Raw genomic sequence first — 20053 nt, forward strand, 5'->3', positions numbered from 1 at the left:
CTTGCTGGCATCTGGCAGCTACCGTTCTTGATGGGGAGTAAGTGCCTCGCAGAGAGCTACAAGGTAGCATCAGTGAGTCCGGTTTTCAACATAGTATCATGAAAGCATTTGAGTATACAGAAAAATGGGAAGAATTTCAGGAGATTTTTAAGACAAAAATTGGAGATGTTATTGATTGTGTTGTGTGTTGTAGCTGCCTGGATCCTGAACTGCTTAGGTTGGTCGATTTGGGAAAACCACACAAGTCACATCACTGATTTTACACTTGTTTAGATTCTTAAGAATCCCTGTTGAGATTGATGATCTAAATCTGACACGTCTATGTCAGAGCTTCCGCTCCCCCCCCCCCCTTTTTTTTGGTTTGACTCCGCTACCTATAATTATAACTTGACTAGATTTAAGGGTCATTCAGAAAAATTTTCCTTCCTTTTAGACAATATTGCTTATTTAATGTGGAAGTTACTACATTTAGAACACCACGGTCAGTTTGTAGCTTTCATTTGATAAGCAGGCTTGTGGAGTAAGCCCCAGACTCAGATAATATAGTTTGTTAAAAATAAATAATTGGTTCCTAAAGTATGCTTTTTTGAATAGATTGTTATAAGCTTAATTTTTTCTTTACTCTAAAAAGGACTACAATAGCAAAAATTGTTAAAGATGTATACATGATTTTTTTTTTACTTAAAAATCATTCAGATTTTTTAAAGTAAGTGTTCCAGAGTCACGGTTAAGTGCATTGATTTGTCTTTTGTTGGTTTATCACTATGTGAACTTTAAGGAATTGTGCAGTTTTAGAATTCTGTTCACCCTGGATATTGTGCCCTTCTCTTAGAAGTTTCTGCTCTGACCTTAGGTACATAATTCTTTGTCTCCTTGAAGAGGCATCTAGCTATATTTTAAAAATATTTTATATTGATTATGTCAACAGATGGTTGTTTTAGTATCACACATTGTACATGTTTTTATCAATCCACACAGAAATTTTTTTTAATTATTTCACATATCCCTTAATTTGGAAGCAGTTTGATTTTCCTGAATTATTTCATTACCTTGTCTTTATGCATATGTTCATTTTCTTCATTACAGAAGCGCTGTAGGTTTTAATATTAATTTGTCTATACTAAATAGCCATTTAAAAATGCATATGTTAAGACTTAGGTTAAATATTAAACAACTTACCTGACTGTGCAAATGGGTATTAAAGTGAAATTAACCATTTTGTTGCCCTTCTTATTCTCTGTAGCATTTCTTGAGGCTTAAAGTGGCATTCTAAAAGCAGTTTAAAAATCATGTCAAGCTCAGTTGAACAGAAAAAGGGGCCTACAAGACAGCGCAAATGTGGCTTTTGTAAGTCAAATAGAGACAAGGAATGTGGACAGTTACTAATATCTGAAAACCAGAAGGTGGCAGCACACCATAAGTGCATGGTAAGTAGAGGCCGGCAGCCAAGACACCTGAAACCACGAGAATCCTGACAATATTTCCGAATACGAAAAAACTCAGTTAAATTTTTAAAGAGATGGTTTCTCACTAATGCTATGCTATTTTTACTAGAAAATTTCCTTGTAAAGTTAACATCTTATTCAATGTTTCACTGCAATTTCTTTAAATGTGAACCTTAATTTTTTTTAAATGTAATTTATAGCTCTTTTCATCTGCTTTGGTATCATCACACTCTGATAACGAAAGTCTTGGTGGATTTTCTATTGAAGATGTCCAAAAGGAAATTAAAAGAGGCACGAAGCTGGTAAGTTGGTATTTCTGCCTCTTGAGAATAAAACTTATTTTAAGCTCATTAAAGAGGAAATTGCTTAGTTTACAGTGTATTGCATTATTAACATTATGATTTTAAATTGCAGTCTCCCCCTTCCCCCCGAACCAGAAATTCCAAGGTTGGGCTTAACTTGTTTACCACTCAACAAAAAAGGAGTGAATCAATATTAATATTATTCAAATTTTTTTTCCTTTTCAAAAAGAGTCAAAATGTTCTTGGAGGCTGTGTTGACTCAAAAAAACAAGCAGTGTGCTTAATTTGAATATATCATGTGTTGAAGTCTTCATTCAAAATTTTCATGAATCAGATGTTTTTTTCATTTTCCATCATAAAGTCATCGTGGTCATCATAAATGAAGATGACCCTACCCTTTTAGCAGCAATATGTTAGCACTTGCTGTATTTGACTGTAGTTCATCTATATAACCCCGCCTTTATAACTTAGTATCACTTTTGATGGATTTCACTCTTTGTCTGAAGCTCTGTTATGCTGAATGGTCCTGTAATCATCTTCTACCAGCAACCAGGTGGGCAGGATACTATGTTCCTCTGTTGGAAAAGTAACCTCATCTCAGTTGGCGTTTATGATCCATTATGGTTTATGTCGAAACAATGTCTCTTCATTTGGTCATTATTTTTCCCTTTGAACCCTTTGTTGAAATTATGTCTGCAAATGTGCCTTCAGTAGCTTCACTATTAAGTGCTGCATTATTTTAAAGGTGGGCTTGGCAGAACACAAAGCTGTATTCTTCGGCGCTGGATGATCTCATGTTTCACAAAGAATTTGAGGAGCAGAGCTAGGAACTGTCGTGTCGATGACCAGGAATAACCTAATTTTTTTGAAGTTGTCAGTCTGGTAGTAGTAGGGAAAAAAAAAACCCCAATATGAAGAAGTTCAAGGATTTGAGCCTTGCTTTAGGATAAATAGTCTAAAACCTTAGAATCAGGATTGGCACAAATGGGAATTCAGAGGCCAGTTTTTGTGGCAGTGAGACCTTAACTGAAAGTATTTCTTTCCCCTCCCACCCCCAAAACTGTAGTAGCAATAGAATGCTTCATTTTTTTTTTTGAACGCTTCGTTTTTTTTTAGTGTGATTTTTATTTGGTGGTTTCAGAATTCTTCATGTTTTTATGGCTTGCTGATTTTTTGAGAACCAGAGCAGTATGTTTTTATTTCCTAGTCCTTAAAAACAAATTCAGAGGTAAAGAAAGAATACTGCTTACCTGAAAGTGGTTGTACTGTAAACCTCATCACCCCATTATTTATTCCCTGGCATTATGCATATGCCTGGAAATGCATCTGCATCCTGACTCGTTAGCGTTTTTGTCACTTGGCATGGCTGCTCTGGTCCGAACGGGAGCAGTTTTGGTCTCTGATGTTACTTATTATGAATAACGAGCGCAGTGCCTGGTTTTGTTTTTTTTTGTTTTTGTTTTTGTTTTAATTTTTTATTTTATTTATTTGACAGAGAGAGAGATCACAAGTAGGCAGAGAGGTAGGCAGAGAGAGGAGGAAGCGGGTTCCCTGCGGAGCAGAGAGCCTGATGCGGGGCTCGATCCCAGGACCCTGAGATCATGACCTGAGCCGAAGGCAGCGGCTTAATCCACTGAGCCACCCAGGCGCCCCAACGCAGTGCCTGGTTTTACATGAAGCAGCAGTGTACATCTGGCAGCGTTGCTAAATCCAGCGGGCATTTTGTTTATTTGGGCGTGTTTGTGAAGACAGCACCAGAACTTTGTACAAGCTTCACGAATATAAATTGTTTTGATTAGTTTTTAATGGTATGGTGGGGGGAATTAATTTTTTTCCCAAGTGTAGTGAGTTATAAAGAATTAAATTCGTCCCTTGATCTAGGGAGTGGAAGAACACTGGAGGTGCAGACCACAAGCTATAGTGAGTAACAGACTTGGATGTGACTCCTAGCTCTGTCAGTGACTAGCTGGAAGACCCCGGGCAAGTTCCTCCCCGGCTAAAAGGAGATAGTGACAGGACTTATCTCACAGGGCTATTGTGAGAATTAAAAGAGAGGCTGGACAGGACTTAGCATGGTGCCTAGCACGTGGTTAGGACTTGATAAATGCTAGCTACCACTGTAGTTATTGTTTATAGATAATAATATCCTGCTGATGTCATTGTAGGCTAATGTAAAGCATGCTGGGCTGGGAAAGTCATGAGGCTTTTTTTTTTTTTTTTTAAATAACTCTGCCACTGACACATTATGTAACTTTAGCTAGGTTGTTAACTTATTTGTCTTTTTGTCAGTGGTAAACAGATAATGCTGTATCACCACTTATTAAACAGCGATGTCCCATGGCTAACCAGTTCTATAAAAGACAGAAAGAGTTACCCTAGGAAAGGTGTTTAAAAAAAGCTGTTTTGAGGCTGTGGGCACCTAGTCGTAAGGAATAGGGTCAAAAGGAAAGAACTCTTGAGCCTAGTACGTAGCTTTGCTTCTTTCCCTTCTCCCAGCTGTCAGAATTTAAATCACTTACGTAGGGGATAGGGCTAGAGCAGCATTCATATTTAACTTTGACTTCTAGGTGAAAAGTAGGTCATGAATACCTGTTGAAAATAAACAGGAGTGCTGGTCCCCGGGTGCTTTCAAGTCAGGTTCCAGGCTATACCTGGTGTTGGCTTAAGATAGGTGCCCACTCGCCCCAAAGAAAAGTAAAGAGAAAAGAGACTGGGGCTCGCGGTGAAAGTGTTTAGGTAACCAGATGGGTCAGAGTCTTGAGAGAGTGAGAGGTCGCAGAACAGGAGGTACAGGTATATGGTTTCTGTCTTCTTACTGCCACAGGCAGTTTTCGGAGGTTTTCGTGTCAGTCGCAAAGATCAGGGGAGGAAAGTTGTTCTGTATTAGCAAATTCATCTCTTTTGCATTACCTTTGGGCTCCAAGGTGGACCGGGAAGAATTTGCCAGGGTACTAAGGATTTTATCATTTGAGCCTTTGTTTTTGCAGTTAAGACAGATACGTATTTTTCCAGAATGGTTTCCAGTTTCTTTTGCAGCCATATGGAGATGCCACATCTGTACCATCTACTCTTAATTCTCCAGCCATCTAGCCAAGAAATGCAAATTTCCAAGTAAAATTATATGAATCATCGTCACCGTTTTCATTTTCTTTAAGGAGATACTTGGGAGGAGTATATTTGAAGAACATACTCTTTCTGGATGAAGCTAGGTGGTGAAATCATCAGCAGTATCTACGCTGGATAATAGTTACCGTTGGAAGTGGTAACTGTCAGATGTATCTGAGAGCAGGAGTTCAGAGGCCGTGTGGCTCCCCTTCCCCACCCCCTATGCGAGGTTGCCTCCAAGCCATGCAACATAAGATTTTCATCTCTGCTATTCTTAAATATATCCAGAGGTGGTGATTCTACCCAAGCAGCTTGAATCATGACCATAATTATATGACACTCTTCAGAATTGAGAAATTCGTCCTTCTTTATAATTTAATTATCTCGCTTAATTTAAGCCATTTTATTCTAGTCCTCTCTTCTTCCATTAAAGGAAGGATTTGGGTTTTTTCTTTATTAAAACTGGAAAATCTTTCATATACTTGATGAGTATACTCAGGTTACTCCTAAACTTTCCCCTTTTTGGACTGAATTTTATAGGTCTAAAGAAATCCTCTGAACATTTTTCCTGTTTTTTTTTTCCCCCAGTAGTAGAAATAGCTAGCATTTACTGAACACTTAATATGGTGGCAAAGTACTTTAAATACAGGATTCTTTATAATCCTGACCATCATAATGTGAGATGGGAAGTTTTAATTCTCCCTTTAGGGGTGAGGAAGCTGAGGCCGGCGACGTAAGCTGACTAAGGTCCTATTACTAGTAAATGGCAGAGCTGCCGTTTGACTTCAGGGCTAGTGAACTGCACAGCTAGAATCTTGATCACCCCAGGTTATACTAGACTGCCTTTTAGGTTAGCCAACCCCAAATCAGATTTTAAACAAATGTAAATATTAGAGCTTAGTAGTTTTTTTAAACAAATATGGAAATACTACTGGATTTAGGATATAATCAGACACCTTTTCATATGTATTAATAGCATTGCTTTTAGGACAGAAATCTTATATAGGTACTAGGTAAGAATATTCTGATTCTTCGCTACCTTCAAGATATTTTTTGTGGCCTCTAAAAATGGGAAGACCAATTTGACATGGTTCCAGTGGAGTGCTTGGTGCCCTATAGAAATGGGGTATCTAATTTTGAGAGTTTATGATTTAAATATTAAATACTGCACATATGACTATTCATAGATACAACTTCTTATTCTGTGTGGGAGGAGGCTTGCCTATTTAGGTAAAACTGCTTCCTAGAGATGGTGAAGTTTAAAAAAAAGGGAGGGGGATGAGTCCAGAAAATAGGTTAATACCAGGGTGGGTCACTGAGACCTGCAGTAATGGAATCGAGTTGAGTAAGGTGGGATAATGGCAGGTTCTTTAAACCGTAGGCAGGAATTTCACCGTGGGAAGGAGGGGATGGGGATGGGCAAAGCAGTTTTCAGGAGAAAAGGGATGTACAGTAGTCACCGTAGAGAATGAAATAATCACGGCAGCGTGTTCGTCTGCTGTACATAGATGTGCTGCAGCGGCGTCTTAAAACTCAGCCTGTCTGAGCCGTTATTCTTCATCTGCCCTGCCCTGAACCCTGAGTCTTTTTCTGAATTCTTTACCTTCAACTCTCCTTCTTACGTATCTGTCACACTGGTTCTCCTTCGGGGATGTCTCTGCTATCTTTTCTTTTCTTTTTTTTTTTTATTATTTTTTTTTTTTTTTTTTTTTTTTTAAAGATTTTATTTATTTATTTGACAGAGAGAGATCACAAGTAGATAGAGAGGCAGGCAGAGAGAGAGAGAGGAAAGCAGGCTTCCCGCTGAGCAGAGAGCCCGATGCGGGACTCGATCCCAGGACCCTGAGATCATGACCCGAGCCGAAGGCAGAGGCTTTAACCCACTGAGCCACCCAGGTGCCCCACCTTTTCCATTCTTGATCTCATTCTATCTCCTCTTGGTTTCCCAAACATCCCCTGTGTGTCCCTACTGCTGTGCACATACTGACATTATTCATCCTAGCTGTTTCCTAGCTGCCTCTCAGTTCTGTTTTTGAGTTCAGCTCAAACTTCACCTCTGTCATAGAGGTTTTTTTCTAAAAAAAAAAATTATTTTTATTTATTTAACAGAGACAGAGATCACAATTAGGCAGAGAAGCAGGCAGAGAGAAAGGGGGAAGCAGGCTCCCCGCCGAGCAGAGAGCCTAATGGCGGGGCTCGATCCCGGGACCCTGAGATCATGACCTGAGCCAAAGGCAGAGGCTTAACCCGCTGAGCCACCCAGGCGCCCTGTCGTAGAGTTTAACATAACGTGCATTGTGTTTGTTGCATGTGTGCAAGCCTTTCTTCCCCACTATATTCTGGTCTCTGGGAGGGTAGAGACTTCTTTCGGCCTAGCATAGGAGTAAGTGGGGGTAACACATGGAAGACACTTGGCACAGCCCTTGGTGTCTCAGTCGGGCTCAGTAGCATTCTGATAAGGAGGTGGGCACTCACTGATTGTTGGATTTGAGAAGAGAAGAGCTTCAGTTGAATAATAGTGGGAAACCTTAATAACGGGCTAGGTGTAGGGAGCGCCTGGGTGGCTCAGTGGGTTAAGGCCCCTGCCTTCAGCTCAGGTCATGATCCCAGGGTCCTGGGATCGAGCCCTGCATCGGGCTCTCTGCTCTGTAGAGAGCCTGCTTCCTCCTCTCTCTCTGCCTGCCTCCCTGCCTACTTGCGATCTCTGTCTGTCAAATAAATAAAATCTTAAAAAAAAAAAATAACGGGCTAGGTGTAGATTGGCCAAGGAAGTAATGGTAGAGCATAAAATGCCTCTTTTCTGGTTAATCAGTGCTCTGGTGTGGTTTGCAGCTCTAGTGGTTTGAAAAGGAAGGAGAGAGATCTAGTGGGAAACATGCTATTGGTTATTTGTTCAGGATGGTGGAGAGCTGTGTATGCCTCAGCCAGGAGGGTTTGCGTGTTTCTTCAACATTCCCTGACCCAGTGTGGTATTATTTTTGTTGTTTCCTTAGGCATGGAATTTGTCAAGCCCTTGCCCTAGAGTCTAGAATTCATCTCTCTGTCCATTTGTCAGCTGTTTAATTTAGTGCCTACTTTGTACCAAGCATAAGGTGAGACACTTCAGTAGGGGCCACTATGAATACATACGGTTTAGCCTTAGGAGTATGTAGAGAATGCCACGGGAGAGCTGGGATAAAGGACCATCAGTGACTCTACTTGAGAAGTCATAGAAAGTGACACTCGAATACTTCATAGAAAGTGACACTCGAAATGTGTTCCAGTGGGAAAGTGATGCTGTAGAAGTCAGAGGGGGAAGAGTTTCAAGGAGGAGGAAGTGGGCAGAAGTATTAGGTAAGTATTAAATGCTAGTGCTATTTAAAGTAGAGTGAATAGCTCATTTAGCATTCAGTAAGGGCAAAATGGAGTGCCCACAGTGCATAGAGTGCTCCGACCGTTTACTGCATACAGAGAAGCGGAAGATGCCCGGTGATCGATCAGTGGTCCTGAACCAGCTGTGAAATCTGAATGGGCCGCGCAGGGGATTGCAGGTGTGTATTTTTTGAGAAAGGTTCCCAAAGAATTTTTTAAAAGATTTTATTTATTTGAGAGAGAGAGAGAGAGAGAGTGTGAGAGTGAGATCCCAGGACCCCGGGATCATGACTTGAGCCAAAGGCAGACACTTCACCAACTAAGCCACCCAGGCGCTCTGCCTCTCTCCTCTGCAAATGATTTCTGATGAACACTTTTGGTTATGGACCATTGCCTCAGGAGAGGGGTCGGCAAACTTTGTGTCCAGGGCCAGATTATAAATATTTAAGGATTTGCCAGCTATATTATCTCAGTTTCAGTCACAGGCAATACTCAAAGAAATGAGCATGTCTGTGTTCCAATAAAACATTATTTACAGAAATGGCTGGTGAGCTGGATTGGACTCGCAGGACCCCTGCCTAAGAGTATTTTTGTGGAAAAACAGGGAAATTCTTCCTGCAGATTTGTTCACTGGCCTTATTGTCATCTGTGTAACTAAGTGTAAATCCATCGTGAGTGTATTCATCTAAGTGTGTATCTTTTTATAAAGCTCAGATTATGGCATGCAGATTAATTTTAATGTGTGCAAATATTTTACCTATCATTTATATTAAAATGAATTTTGCTTTACTTTGGAGACGATTAAGGAGAATGAATGTAAGGTGAAAGAGAAGCTTCAAGTCCAATGATGGAGAAAATCAGGTCTTTGACTATTACTGAATAAGTTATTTTCCCCTCTGCCTTCATTAAATACTTCTTTGTAACTGGGAATACTGTAAATTTATGTCATTACATAACTAGTTCTCATTTATTTGTGCTAATGGAGGAGAACCCAAACCAGTAATGTAAAATAATTTTTGTCTGGTTTGGGGGGATGTCTTGGTACTAACTTGAACATGGATGTGTATTTGACATTCTTCCCTGATTAAGGATAGCAGGCAGCATGTTTAGAGTTCAGAGTACCCTCAGCCTGAAAGACCTACCCCTGAGAACAGCCTGAACCTATTGATCTGTGCTCAGAAAAACTCGGTCTGAATGTTTTCAGGTGGAAACAAAAAAAATACCCTTCAAAAGCTACAGTAAGAGAATTTAAATTTCTCATCAGTGATGACTCATAAAGTATGAGTATGGAGTATGTAATATTCACAGCAAGGTCAGGGGACTAGTTTAAGGAAGAACTTGACAGGTTTACTTAGTTCATGGCCCTCCAGTTCTGAAAAGATTTCTAAACTGATTTGTTCAGTTAACGGTTTAGATTTAGCCTGTTACTCTAGTAAAAACAAGTACTTTTCAATAGCCCTGTTTTTTAGAAGCACTTGGGATTTAAGGTCCTACCCTATCAGGTGTGTTTTTTTCTGATGACTTTGATGGCTTTCAGATGTCATTTTTGCTTTCCAGCTTTCGATTTAGACCTAATTATTATACAGAGTTTATTATTATTGATAATGTGAAGTTTGTGTTTTTGTAAGACCCTCTTGAAAACGCTGAACTATTTTTTTCAGTTGTAGCTCTAGCATAAGCCAGAAACAGTCCTGAGTTCATGTTCCTCCCCACCATGCAGTGCTATTCTTTTAGGAATTTTTTAAAAATATTTTATTTATTTATTTGAGAGAGAGAGAGCACAGAGGGAGAGGGAGAAGCAGACTCCCCTGGGATCAGGGAGCCCAACATGGGGCTTGATCCCAGGACCCCGAGATCATGACCTGAGCCAAAGGCAGACACTTAACCGCCCGAGCCACCCAGGCACCCCATAGGAATTTTTTTAAGATTTATTTATCCATTTTTAGAGAGAGAGAGTGAGTAAGAGCAGGAGGAGGGGCAGAGGGAGAGAATCTCAAGTGGACTCTGCTTTGAGTGTGGAGCCTGGTGCAGGGCTCGATCCCATGACCCTGAGATCATGACCTGAGCCAAAATCAAGAGTTGGTCGCTCAGCTGACTGAGCCACCCAGACGCCTTTCTTTTTAGGAATTTATAATCGGTAAATCAGACAGCTGTCACTTAACCAGATAATTCAGAGGTCACTGAGCTTTCTAACCATACTGGATAGGTGAGGGATTCCATTGCTTTACTTAAAGCAGTGAACCTGGAGTTTAGGAGCATTTTTTAGGCAGCTCAGAAAACTTACCCCAACTGCCTTGTCCCACGTTTTTACTGGATTTAGTAATTATCTGTTACTGAAAACAACAGACACCGGCGTAAGGTGAACTGTCCTCACTTTATTTTTGTCTCATGTCTCCTGTGCAGATATCCTAGGTAGCCTGTTCCCAACCCAAGTGCTCTTGGGATGTTTTCTTTGCCTACAGGTCTCATTTTGGAACCTCTTCTGCATTCTCGTAGGTTTATAGCCCTTTTTTGGGAACACATGTCAAGAGTAGCAACTACTTGGCCGTGAGGATTTATATCTCTACAGTGGTGATCAGTCCCCGATACACATGGTCCATATGCAGCAGTTAAGCTGGGCACAGCTGTCTTAGCAAGCCCTTTGTCCCTAGGTTCCCTGTGACTCTGGCTGGCCATCAGACTCTAGCTTTTCCCCCCAAAAGCCATCCCTTTCTGCCCATTCTAGAAGTTGGGAATCTCATTTTAGTTTTACTTCGTGTCTCTCTGTGCTCTCAGTTAGTTTTCCCTGCGGTTTACCCATAGCTACGGAGAAAGCAGTATTTCTCCTTTTATTCCGTAGGACTTCTTCCTGTTACAGACTGAATCTCAGCCCTGGCCTGGCTCAGCTGACTGAGGAGCAGGTACATGCCAGTCTCTGGCTCCCGCAGGACTTCAGCTAAGTCATCGTCCTTTCGGTTCCCGTGGTCGGCTCTCGGGTGTGACTTAGTTCCTCTTTAATCTGTGGGCCAGCCCCTTGAGACTCAGCTTGTTGGGTACAGCTTGACGTTAGCGTCGGCTAGCTTCACAGGTTTTAGAATAGTGCTTACCACAGGCAGGGAGGGTGCAGACATGTTGGTTAAAGGGTACTAACTTGCATTTTACTAATGTTAAAATATTGTGCCATATATCCTGAACATAACTTTTAGCAAAAAAAAAAAATTAAAGTCAGTATAGCTTCTGGCCATACTGTAAAGATGGCGCACAAACATCTGCAGTAGGATGGGGCCTTCCCCCCCCCCAGGCTCCCCATTTCAGAAGAGGTGATTGAGTTTTGAGGCTTACTAGGTCTACTAGGCAGCAAACTGAAGAGAGGAAGAAAAATAAAAGAAAAATCATTATCAACAAATTTTCACCTCTACTTAAAAGAGCTTGAAATCAGGGTATGAACAGGATAAGCTGACAGTTGACATTTTATACTTCTGCTGGGGGCAGGAAATCAGCCCTCAACAGAGTATTTGCTATGTGGGACAGACATTTTTGCAGGGGGAAGAGGTCCACAGTTAGTTCACCATGTTCCTGTCAGATTAACTTTCGTTTTCCCACATTTGCAAGAGTCATGGGTAGTGTAACCTTGATATTAAATGGCAGCTCACGGTCCTTCTGCTAGGAGCCCAGTAGGGACCGTGACAAATTTGAGGGCAAATGTTTTATGTAAAGAGAAATATGGGATAGGGGCGCCTGGGTGGCTCAGTGGGTTAAGCCTCTGCCTTAGGGCTCAGGTCATGATCTCAAGGTCCTGGGATCGAGCCCCGCATTGGGCTCTCTGCTCCCCCCCCCCGCCCCGCCTGCCTCTCTGCCTACTTGTGATCCCTCTCTATCTCTGTCAAATACATAAATAAGTAAATAAAATCTTTAAAAAAAGAGAGAGAGAAATATGGGATGACATTGCCTGGGTCCAATGCACTGCTGCCTTGCTGTGTTGGGGATCCCATGTTCCTGTGACTCTACTTTTTTCAAGAGAAGTCATCTTTGTTTTATCTCCCACAATCTTTTTTAAGTGTACCAGACACCTATCTGGTTTCCCAACTTCTTTAATTTTTCTTTTTCTCTCTTTTGATTCTCAACCTTGTATCTCACAGGGCTAATCTGTTCCTCCCAAATAGTCTCACTTCTGTTCATTCTATGCCCCTTCAACTGGACTGTTCTTCTCAATTGTACCTTTCCAAACTCTAGATCAGACTGTTTAAATTTGTAGGCATGTTTAAAGATTACTGTGGAAATCTGTAGGTATTAGAAACCTACATGGTTTCTAATAATATGGGAAAAATATGCTGGGAGATACTAAAATCTTCAGTAACAGGAAGCTTAAAGTCAACACATTGATCAAGCACTACTTTGTAAAGCACAGTGGCAGTTTTCCAGAAAACTCAGTCTAGAAACAGTTGATGAATAAAATCTATACATTTATAAATATAATTAACCACACAAGGAAGTAAAGTGGTAAGAGCCAGAAATGAATACTATATCTTAAGTCCCACAGGAGTTTAGAGATAAAAGAATTATTTAGGGGTTAGGGTGTATAGTGTAGTACACGTCAAGGTAACCGTTGTGTCTCCATTTTGTGTTCATAGGCACACAACGATGTTTAAATTGTATATCTTGTTTTCTTATGGGTACTTTTTGGTGCTTGGTTAGCATCTTGCCAGAATTTCATATACAAGTGGGTATTTCAGCTTTTTTATGAATGCTGCTTAAAATAGATCCAGTAAATTCTAATTGAGAAAAATTCCTACTGCTAACCTTAAAAAGAATTTTCCACTCTTGGAAACCATTTTTAATGGAACATCTTCTTCCTTTCTTCCTTGAGGAACTGACAAAAGTGAGAATGAGCTGCTTCTCACTTAGAAATTGTATCTGTCCTAAATTACTGTAGTTAACTCGTGATACTTTGGGCAGATTTAAACTGAGAACCAGCAAAGACAAATTTTGATATATTTTGGACATTTGGTTTCCTTCTTATTCTCAACAAACTGACATATGGGTATTAAAAGCATTGGGTAGTGTATTCTCCCAAGAATAATTTTTTACATGTGAAAGTATTTTTGCCCATTGTAGGAAAAACATCAGAAAATACAGGAAATTGTAAAGAAAACCAGCCACCTAGTGACAGTCCCTCAGCATTTTGCTATATTTGCTTCCTCCCATTTTCAAAGAATTTGTGGGTTTTTAAAAAATTTTTTAAAAAGATTTTTATTTATTTATTTGACAGAGAGAGACAGCGAGAGAGGAAACACTAGCAAGGGGAGTGGGAGAGGGAGAAGCAGGCTTGCACTGAGCAGGGAGCCTGATGCGAGGCTCAATCCCAGGACCCTGGGATCATGACCTGAGCCAAAGGCAGACGCTTAACAAATGAGCACCCAGGTGCCTCCAAAGAATTTATTATAAACCCTACTGTGATAATAATTAACAGAGTTTTGTATCCTGCTTTATTCTTCATACATAAACATTTTGCCATGCCCTTAAGTTTTCTTTGGAGCGTGGCTATAGACTATTTCTACCTATGGGTGTGCTATAATTCAAAGATTTTTCAGTTGTTTTCCATGAGTGGTTTTACATTTTGGACTATTGGAAATAATTCTGCAGTGAAGATGATACGTATATAAATCATTTGAATCTAATTTTTTTAGACTAGATTAATAGAAGTAAAGTTAGTGGATCAGGAAATAAGAACTTTTTAAAAGCTTTTTGATAAATATGGCAAAAGCTGCTATGCAGAGTGTAGTGATTCCCAGCAGGATATGAGAGTGCGCGTGTCACTGTCTTTTTGCCAGCATCAAGCCAAGTACAGTATTTTTAACGGTCCCTCCCCACCTTTCATTTTTGCTTGCTAATTGAATTCAAAATCGTTTCTTCAAAATGTACCTGTGCAAACCCATTTTTGATGAAATCTCAGGATGAACTATTTACGGTAGAGTTCTTAATGAGGTGGAGTAATGTTCAACCTGTTTAGATAAAAAAAAAAGGTTGTAAAATAGTACGTACAGAATTACATAGACAAATACTTGCATGTAAACATTGTAACATACTATAAGTGCATCCCTGGTAAGCAGGAGTTAGTTGTTTGTTTTAATTTTCTTTTGCCCTCGTGTTTTCCAAAATGTCTGTAATGTGTTTTTTGATGAAAGATATAATTAGCTAAAATGGTAAAACTTCATAATTAAGCTGTAGTACAAATGCTGTGCCTTCTCAAGAATTTACAAGCTTCCCCAAAAGTATTTAACAGCTTTTCCTGCTTGATAATTTGGCACAGTATTTCTTTTTACAGTAATACTCTGAAGTTTCTGTATTTAAGGAAATGGGAGTGTTTCTCTAATATTAATAATGGGCACTAGCCCTCATGTTTTCTGGAATGTACCTGTATTGAGAATGTTTCTGACTCAGACAGGAGTATTTCTTAAATGACAGTTTGAATGAGAGGTTGAGTGTTTGACTTGCTTAGAGAAGTGTAAGGAATTTTATTGGAATTTATATTAGCTTCCCAGTATACCCAAATTGCTTAGGGGCCAAGTAATCCACAAGTTAGGGTGGTAAATGTTCTTTGTATTAAAATTAATAGAGGAATGAGAACAGTTCTGAATGAGGTATCTAGCAACCAAGAAACAGTTTTTAAGATTTGCGTTACAGTGAATTTATTTTGGCATGGCATTTATAGCTCAGGAGAATAGCTCATTAAAAGTCCACTCAGTACTGTGTACGATGATACGTTAATCAAAACCACTAACAGTCATTGCTATGTGCTTTTTTTTAAAGAGCTTTTTCATAAATTGAGAGCATGAGCTAGTTAAACAATAGGAATTATCTAATAAAGTCAAAAGATAAATTATATTAAAATATGTTTAAAGAGTCTGTTCTTCTATCTGCCTGAATTCATAACACAAGAGGTAAGTAACATAAGATTAAATTAAAATGGATGAGTGAATTTTCACAATCAATTTGATATCACAGAATATTTTAGAGCTTGAGATATTTAAATATCTACTTAATTTTTTATCCTTCTTTGCTCACTTGAAATTGATTTTACCAAGTTCCCCAATAATATGTGAGGGTATTTTTTCCCCCAAAGATTTTCATTAAGGAGAAATGTGAAGGAAAAATTTTTTCTGGTATGAGACATTTTCCGCAGTTACCCATTTCCAGGAAAATCTGGATTGTGAAAAGGTCTAAGTGACATACAGCTTACATTCCTGATTTGCAACATTTCAGATTTTCTCTTGACCACAGTGAAACAGTAGACATTAATAATATTCCATTAATTTTGTCAGCGTTCAATCTTGGGGGAGAAAGTACCACTAGTAGAATTTTATTCAAATTATTTTTAGGCAAGAAAACAAGAAAAATCGCATTATTAGTTACAAAACTTTTCAATAACCAGTTTGTTTTCCTTGACAGAGATTGATATGCCTCTAACCTGCCATCATGGCCTTAGCAGAATTGCACACTAATAATCATTACTTTATTGTTTTGCTCTAGATGTGCTCTTTGTGCCATTGTCCTGGAGCCACAATTGGTTGTGATGTGAAAACATGTCACAGGACATACCACTACCACTGTGCGCTGCATGATAAAGCTCAAATACGGGAGAAACCTTCACAAGGAATTTACATGTAATTATTTAACTCTTTCAGTTTTTTTTTTTTTTTTAGCAGTCATACTTTCTTTAGGCTTTTGTAAAAGTTTTTCCCATTTCAGAGCATTTCATCGTCATTGTAAAGGGTGTTTCTGGTAAGGAATTGAATGGTTAGACCCATGGCATAGGACGTTTAATAAGATTTTTGGAATCCAGCTTGTGAATGGGCTGAAGTGTACTGCTCATTTTCTTAATCTGAAAAAGAGTTTAGTTTGTTGGCTTGATAATTTTTGACTTCTTCGTTTTTGTTTTTTTTTTATAGGGTTTATTGCCGGAAACACAAGAAAACTGCACATAATGCTGAAGGTATGTTGTGCAGGCACTTTTCAACATCAGGAAGAGATTTGAGTGAATTCTCCTATACTAATTTTTACCATGAGGTGTATCTCAATGGTGAATACATTTCAAAGAATTAAGTGTTAGGATAAACTAATGTGCATAGTGAAAAAGATCTGGATTTTTGAGAAAATATTTACCCCTGAAGTTCTTGTAAGGAGTACGTTGAGATATATTTTATCTTTAGGGAAAAAAAGGATGCTAGTGATTTTGGATTTCTGTGTTCATGTAAGTGTTAGTAGATTGTAAAGGTAATAATTGGGATCCTTAACTACTGCCGGATGACCTAGAGTTACTGGTACATTTTGTGATCACCAGGCTTCCTGTTAAATTTTTAACATTTACTTTTTTGTACTTTTTGTACAATTGTACACATTGTACTTTTTTTGAAAACACAGACATGTTCATAAGAAGTGATCAATCTTAAAGTATGTTAACTTTTAAAATTGCTTTATAGTTTGTTTCTCCTTAAATTTATATAAAACAACATTAGGGGCGTTTATAAATAGTAAGCTAAGTTGTCCTTGGTCTTTGAAAGGGATGGAAAGTTCTTAAATTGAACTCTGACTTAGAAAGGCTTAGATTTAATCGGAGATTGTTCTACCCTTCCAGTTAAATTAGAGATCTTTAGTTTTTGGTAGCCTCTGAGAACATGTTGCTTAGAATTAGGATGGTTTGAGCCTGTCGATTTAGGAAGTGGTTTCCCATGTTAAGGTTTACCTAATTATCCGTATTAGCCTATTAAGAGTTTGTCACCCTCTTTGATATCTTAGATCGTGGCTATATCCTCCACTTTGGGACTCTAGATTAGTTCCAGTACTTAGTGTAGTGTAGACTTAAAAAACTTGTCTTTAAGGTAAACAGATTGGATAAGTAGTAAGACCAGAACATTTTAGAGATGATAAAGTACTACTGAGAAACCTTTACACTGTTTCCCTTGTTTTTTTTTTTTTTTTTCCTCATGCAGTTCTAGAATTCAGTGGAAGACCTTGTTCAAAGGTTAAGAGGAAGCTTGCCCACCTTTCATTACTTTAGATTTTAACAGTGTGTTTGCTTCTCTTTAAGACTGTGATGACCAGATGTGTATGGTAAAGCAAGAGTTAAGAGTTAAGGCTCTGCGGAACCCAAGTATAGGCTGCTCTGGGGCAGGAGAGTTGAGTGCGGCAACCATGTTTAATGGAGCCGGCTTCTCTTCTATTCCCTAGCTTTCTGAAGCTGATAGTACCATCTAGTGGTAGGGAAAAGTCACTGCAGGCTGCGTAAAGTAAGAATTTTGACCACCTTTTTGCTTTGAGAAACTTACCGAGACAGATCTAAAGTAATACTTTTCAAGATGACTGTTTTTTAATGTAACTGGCAGGTTCCTACAATTCAAATTCATGATACAATTGTTTTGAATTTTGGGTTCAGTGTATACTTTTGTAGCACTCTAGGACCTCATGCCGTATTGATGTGTGCACAGTGTGTTTACATTCACATTGTAGAACTTGAAGCATAATTTTACAATTTAAAGACATTTCAGAGTTTGTATTTATTGACTTTTGGCTCTTTATCACTTTTATCTAGCTTTAATTTACTTGATATTGAGGGCTTTGTTAGAAACAGAATTTCCAGGTATTTCATTGTTCTACTAGGAAACCATTGTTCTAGTAGGAAAATAGGAGCTCTAACAGGAAATCTACTTTATGATTATAATTTATGGTTGGGTTTCTAGGATTGTGTTTCAGGATGGTAGTTTGTGCAGCAGAGAGAACTGATACCTGTGGCAGTGTCTCTCCGTCGTTTGCCGTCGGCTCAGTAACCTGGTTTGCTAATACTTAAAATGATAAGTCCTCTGTAACTCAGTCTGTTCATATGAGTTTGATGTAATATGAACTGTGTTTTGAAATACTAAATTTGAGACTCTCTTTACTGTCTCCACAGTTTTGCCTTTTCCAGAATGTCACATAGTGGGAATCATACCCTATATAGCCTTTTCAGGTTAGCTTCTTTCACTTAGTTGGCTTTTTTTTTTTTTTTTTTTTTTGGAGGGCAGAGGATTAGTTGGTATGTAAATGCTTATGAGAAAGGCTGTGATAGGCTGTGATGGGCGAGAAGAGATTGAAGGTCGGGGAAGGAGGGAGACTCAGTGCAGAGGATTAGTTGGTATGTAAATGCTTATGAGAAAGGCTGTGATAGGCGAGAAGAGATTGAAGGTCGGGGAAGGAGGGAGACTCAGTGTGGGAGCAGAAGAACTGCCCTGTGATAAGAGAACATTTCCATTGTAATAGGAGAGAGGGAAGACGGGGGATGGTTCTTAACTGGTCTGTTTTCTCTGTGAGGGAGAACGCAGGGTGAGGCAGGGTGAGGCGTGAGGGTTGGAAATTGAAGGCGGGAGGAGAATGTTTGAAAGAATAGTTGTGAAGACTGGGAGAGGAAGTTTGCCTAGAGAAATGTAAGGTTTGAGTGGATAGAGGGCTCAGTTAAGGTTGTTAATCATCAATTGACATAGTGATACCCTCAGGCTGTGCGACTTCCTTCAGCACTTCAGGATCCTTTGCGTAGCACAGAGAGAGGGGTTAGTTGGTTAGATCAGAATTGAGATTTTTCCAAGTGGGTTCAACAAAGAAGTAATGGTAAAAGGGAGTTTAGGATATCTGCAAGGCAGAAATCTGAGGGAAGTGAAGGCAGGAAAAAAAATAGGAAGGAGTTAATAGATTGGGTGTCCTGATAAGGTTGAAGGTCAATGAGAATGAAAGCGCTTGGGAAAGCAATCATTTTGTGGTCCCAAGGTGTGTGTGATTTATAGTGATTTCATAGGTTAGAACCATTTTTAGGTGATTGTAAAGGTGTCTGGGTGTGATTATCGGAATTGGGTAGTTGATGGAGAACACCCTTGAAGGTCAAGGAATTTGCTAGGATTGTCCCATAGGCTGTTGAAGTCACCTAGGATGCAGCAGGGGCTGGAAGGAGAGAGAGCTGTGGGCTGTGCGCTACAGAAAATCTGATACAGGGGTAGAATGATTGGTAGAACGGAAGGGAGGTAGCAGAGTCAGCGTACCAGCAAAAGTGGCATCATCTGGGAGTTGGTTAGAAACGCCTAATCTCAAGCCCCACCCTTGACCTGCTAAATAGGCATCGCCACTTTGAGAGATCCCAGGTGGTTCGTGTGCATGTTAAAGTTTGAGAAGCAGTGGTTTAGCTGAATGACGTGAATGTCAGGCACAGGGCCCATGTCAGGCGCAGGGCTTTTTACGAGGGGATACAGAGCTAATGGTTCAGCAAGGCTGTCTAGTAGAACTTCTGGTGGCAGTGGTGGTGGTCTCTGTTTGCACTGTCCAATATGGTACCGCTAGCCCCACGTGGTCGTTGAGTACTTAAAAAACCGTGTAGTACCCTCCTAGTCTTAATAGGAATTTATACATTGGGGCACCTGGGTGGCTCAGTTGGTTGGGCATCTGCCTTCCGCTCAGGTCATGATCCCAGGGTCCTGGGATCAAGCCCCAGGTCCCCATATCCCCACATCAGGCACCCTGCTCAGTGGGGAGTCTGCTTCTCCTTCTGTCCCTCCCCCCAACATGTTCTCTTTCTGTCAAATACATTTTAAAAATCTTTAAAAGAATAGGAATTTATACATGAAAATTGGACAGGAAAAGCCAGAATTAAATTCTAAAGCGGTATTTTTAAAATGTCAAACATTAGCAATAGCATATAGGTCTAGCTTGTAACTGCTGCTAGTTTCTGAATTGTAGAAGTAGTTAAACATGACAGCTTGTCATCAGTAAACGTTTGAGTACCTACAAGGAACTGTGATTACCTCTTGTGGTTCTTCTAAAACCCTTTTCATTAAGGGGTTAAAGCTTTTCTGT

General features: G+C 39.6%; 1 protein-coding gene across 3 annotated transcripts in view; it reads left to right on the plus strand.

Annotated features, from left to right (window-relative positions):
* PHF6 (PHD finger protein 6) overlaps positions 1-20053 on the plus strand; it is a 47095-nt gene that overhangs the window by 2851 nt on the left and 24191 nt on the right. For all 3 annotated transcript variants that reach the window (XM_045995978.1, XM_045995979.1, XM_045995980.1), the window contains exons 2-5: positions 1244-1427; positions 1646-1747; positions 15713-15846; positions 16132-16175. In XM_045995978.1, the coding sequence (XP_045851934.1) occupies positions 1290-1427; positions 1646-1747; positions 15713-15846; positions 16132-16175 (418 nt within the window). In that variant the 5' untranslated portion in view covers positions 1244-1289. The remainder of the gene's footprint in view (positions 1-1243; positions 1428-1645; positions 1748-15712; positions 15847-16131; positions 16176-20053) is intronic.

Source organism: Meles meles, chromosome X, assembly GCF_922984935.1.
Source record: "Meles meles chromosome X, mMelMel3.1 paternal haplotype, whole genome shotgun sequence".
Taxonomy (NCBI): domain Eukaryota; kingdom Metazoa; phylum Chordata; class Mammalia; order Carnivora; family Mustelidae; genus Meles; species Meles meles.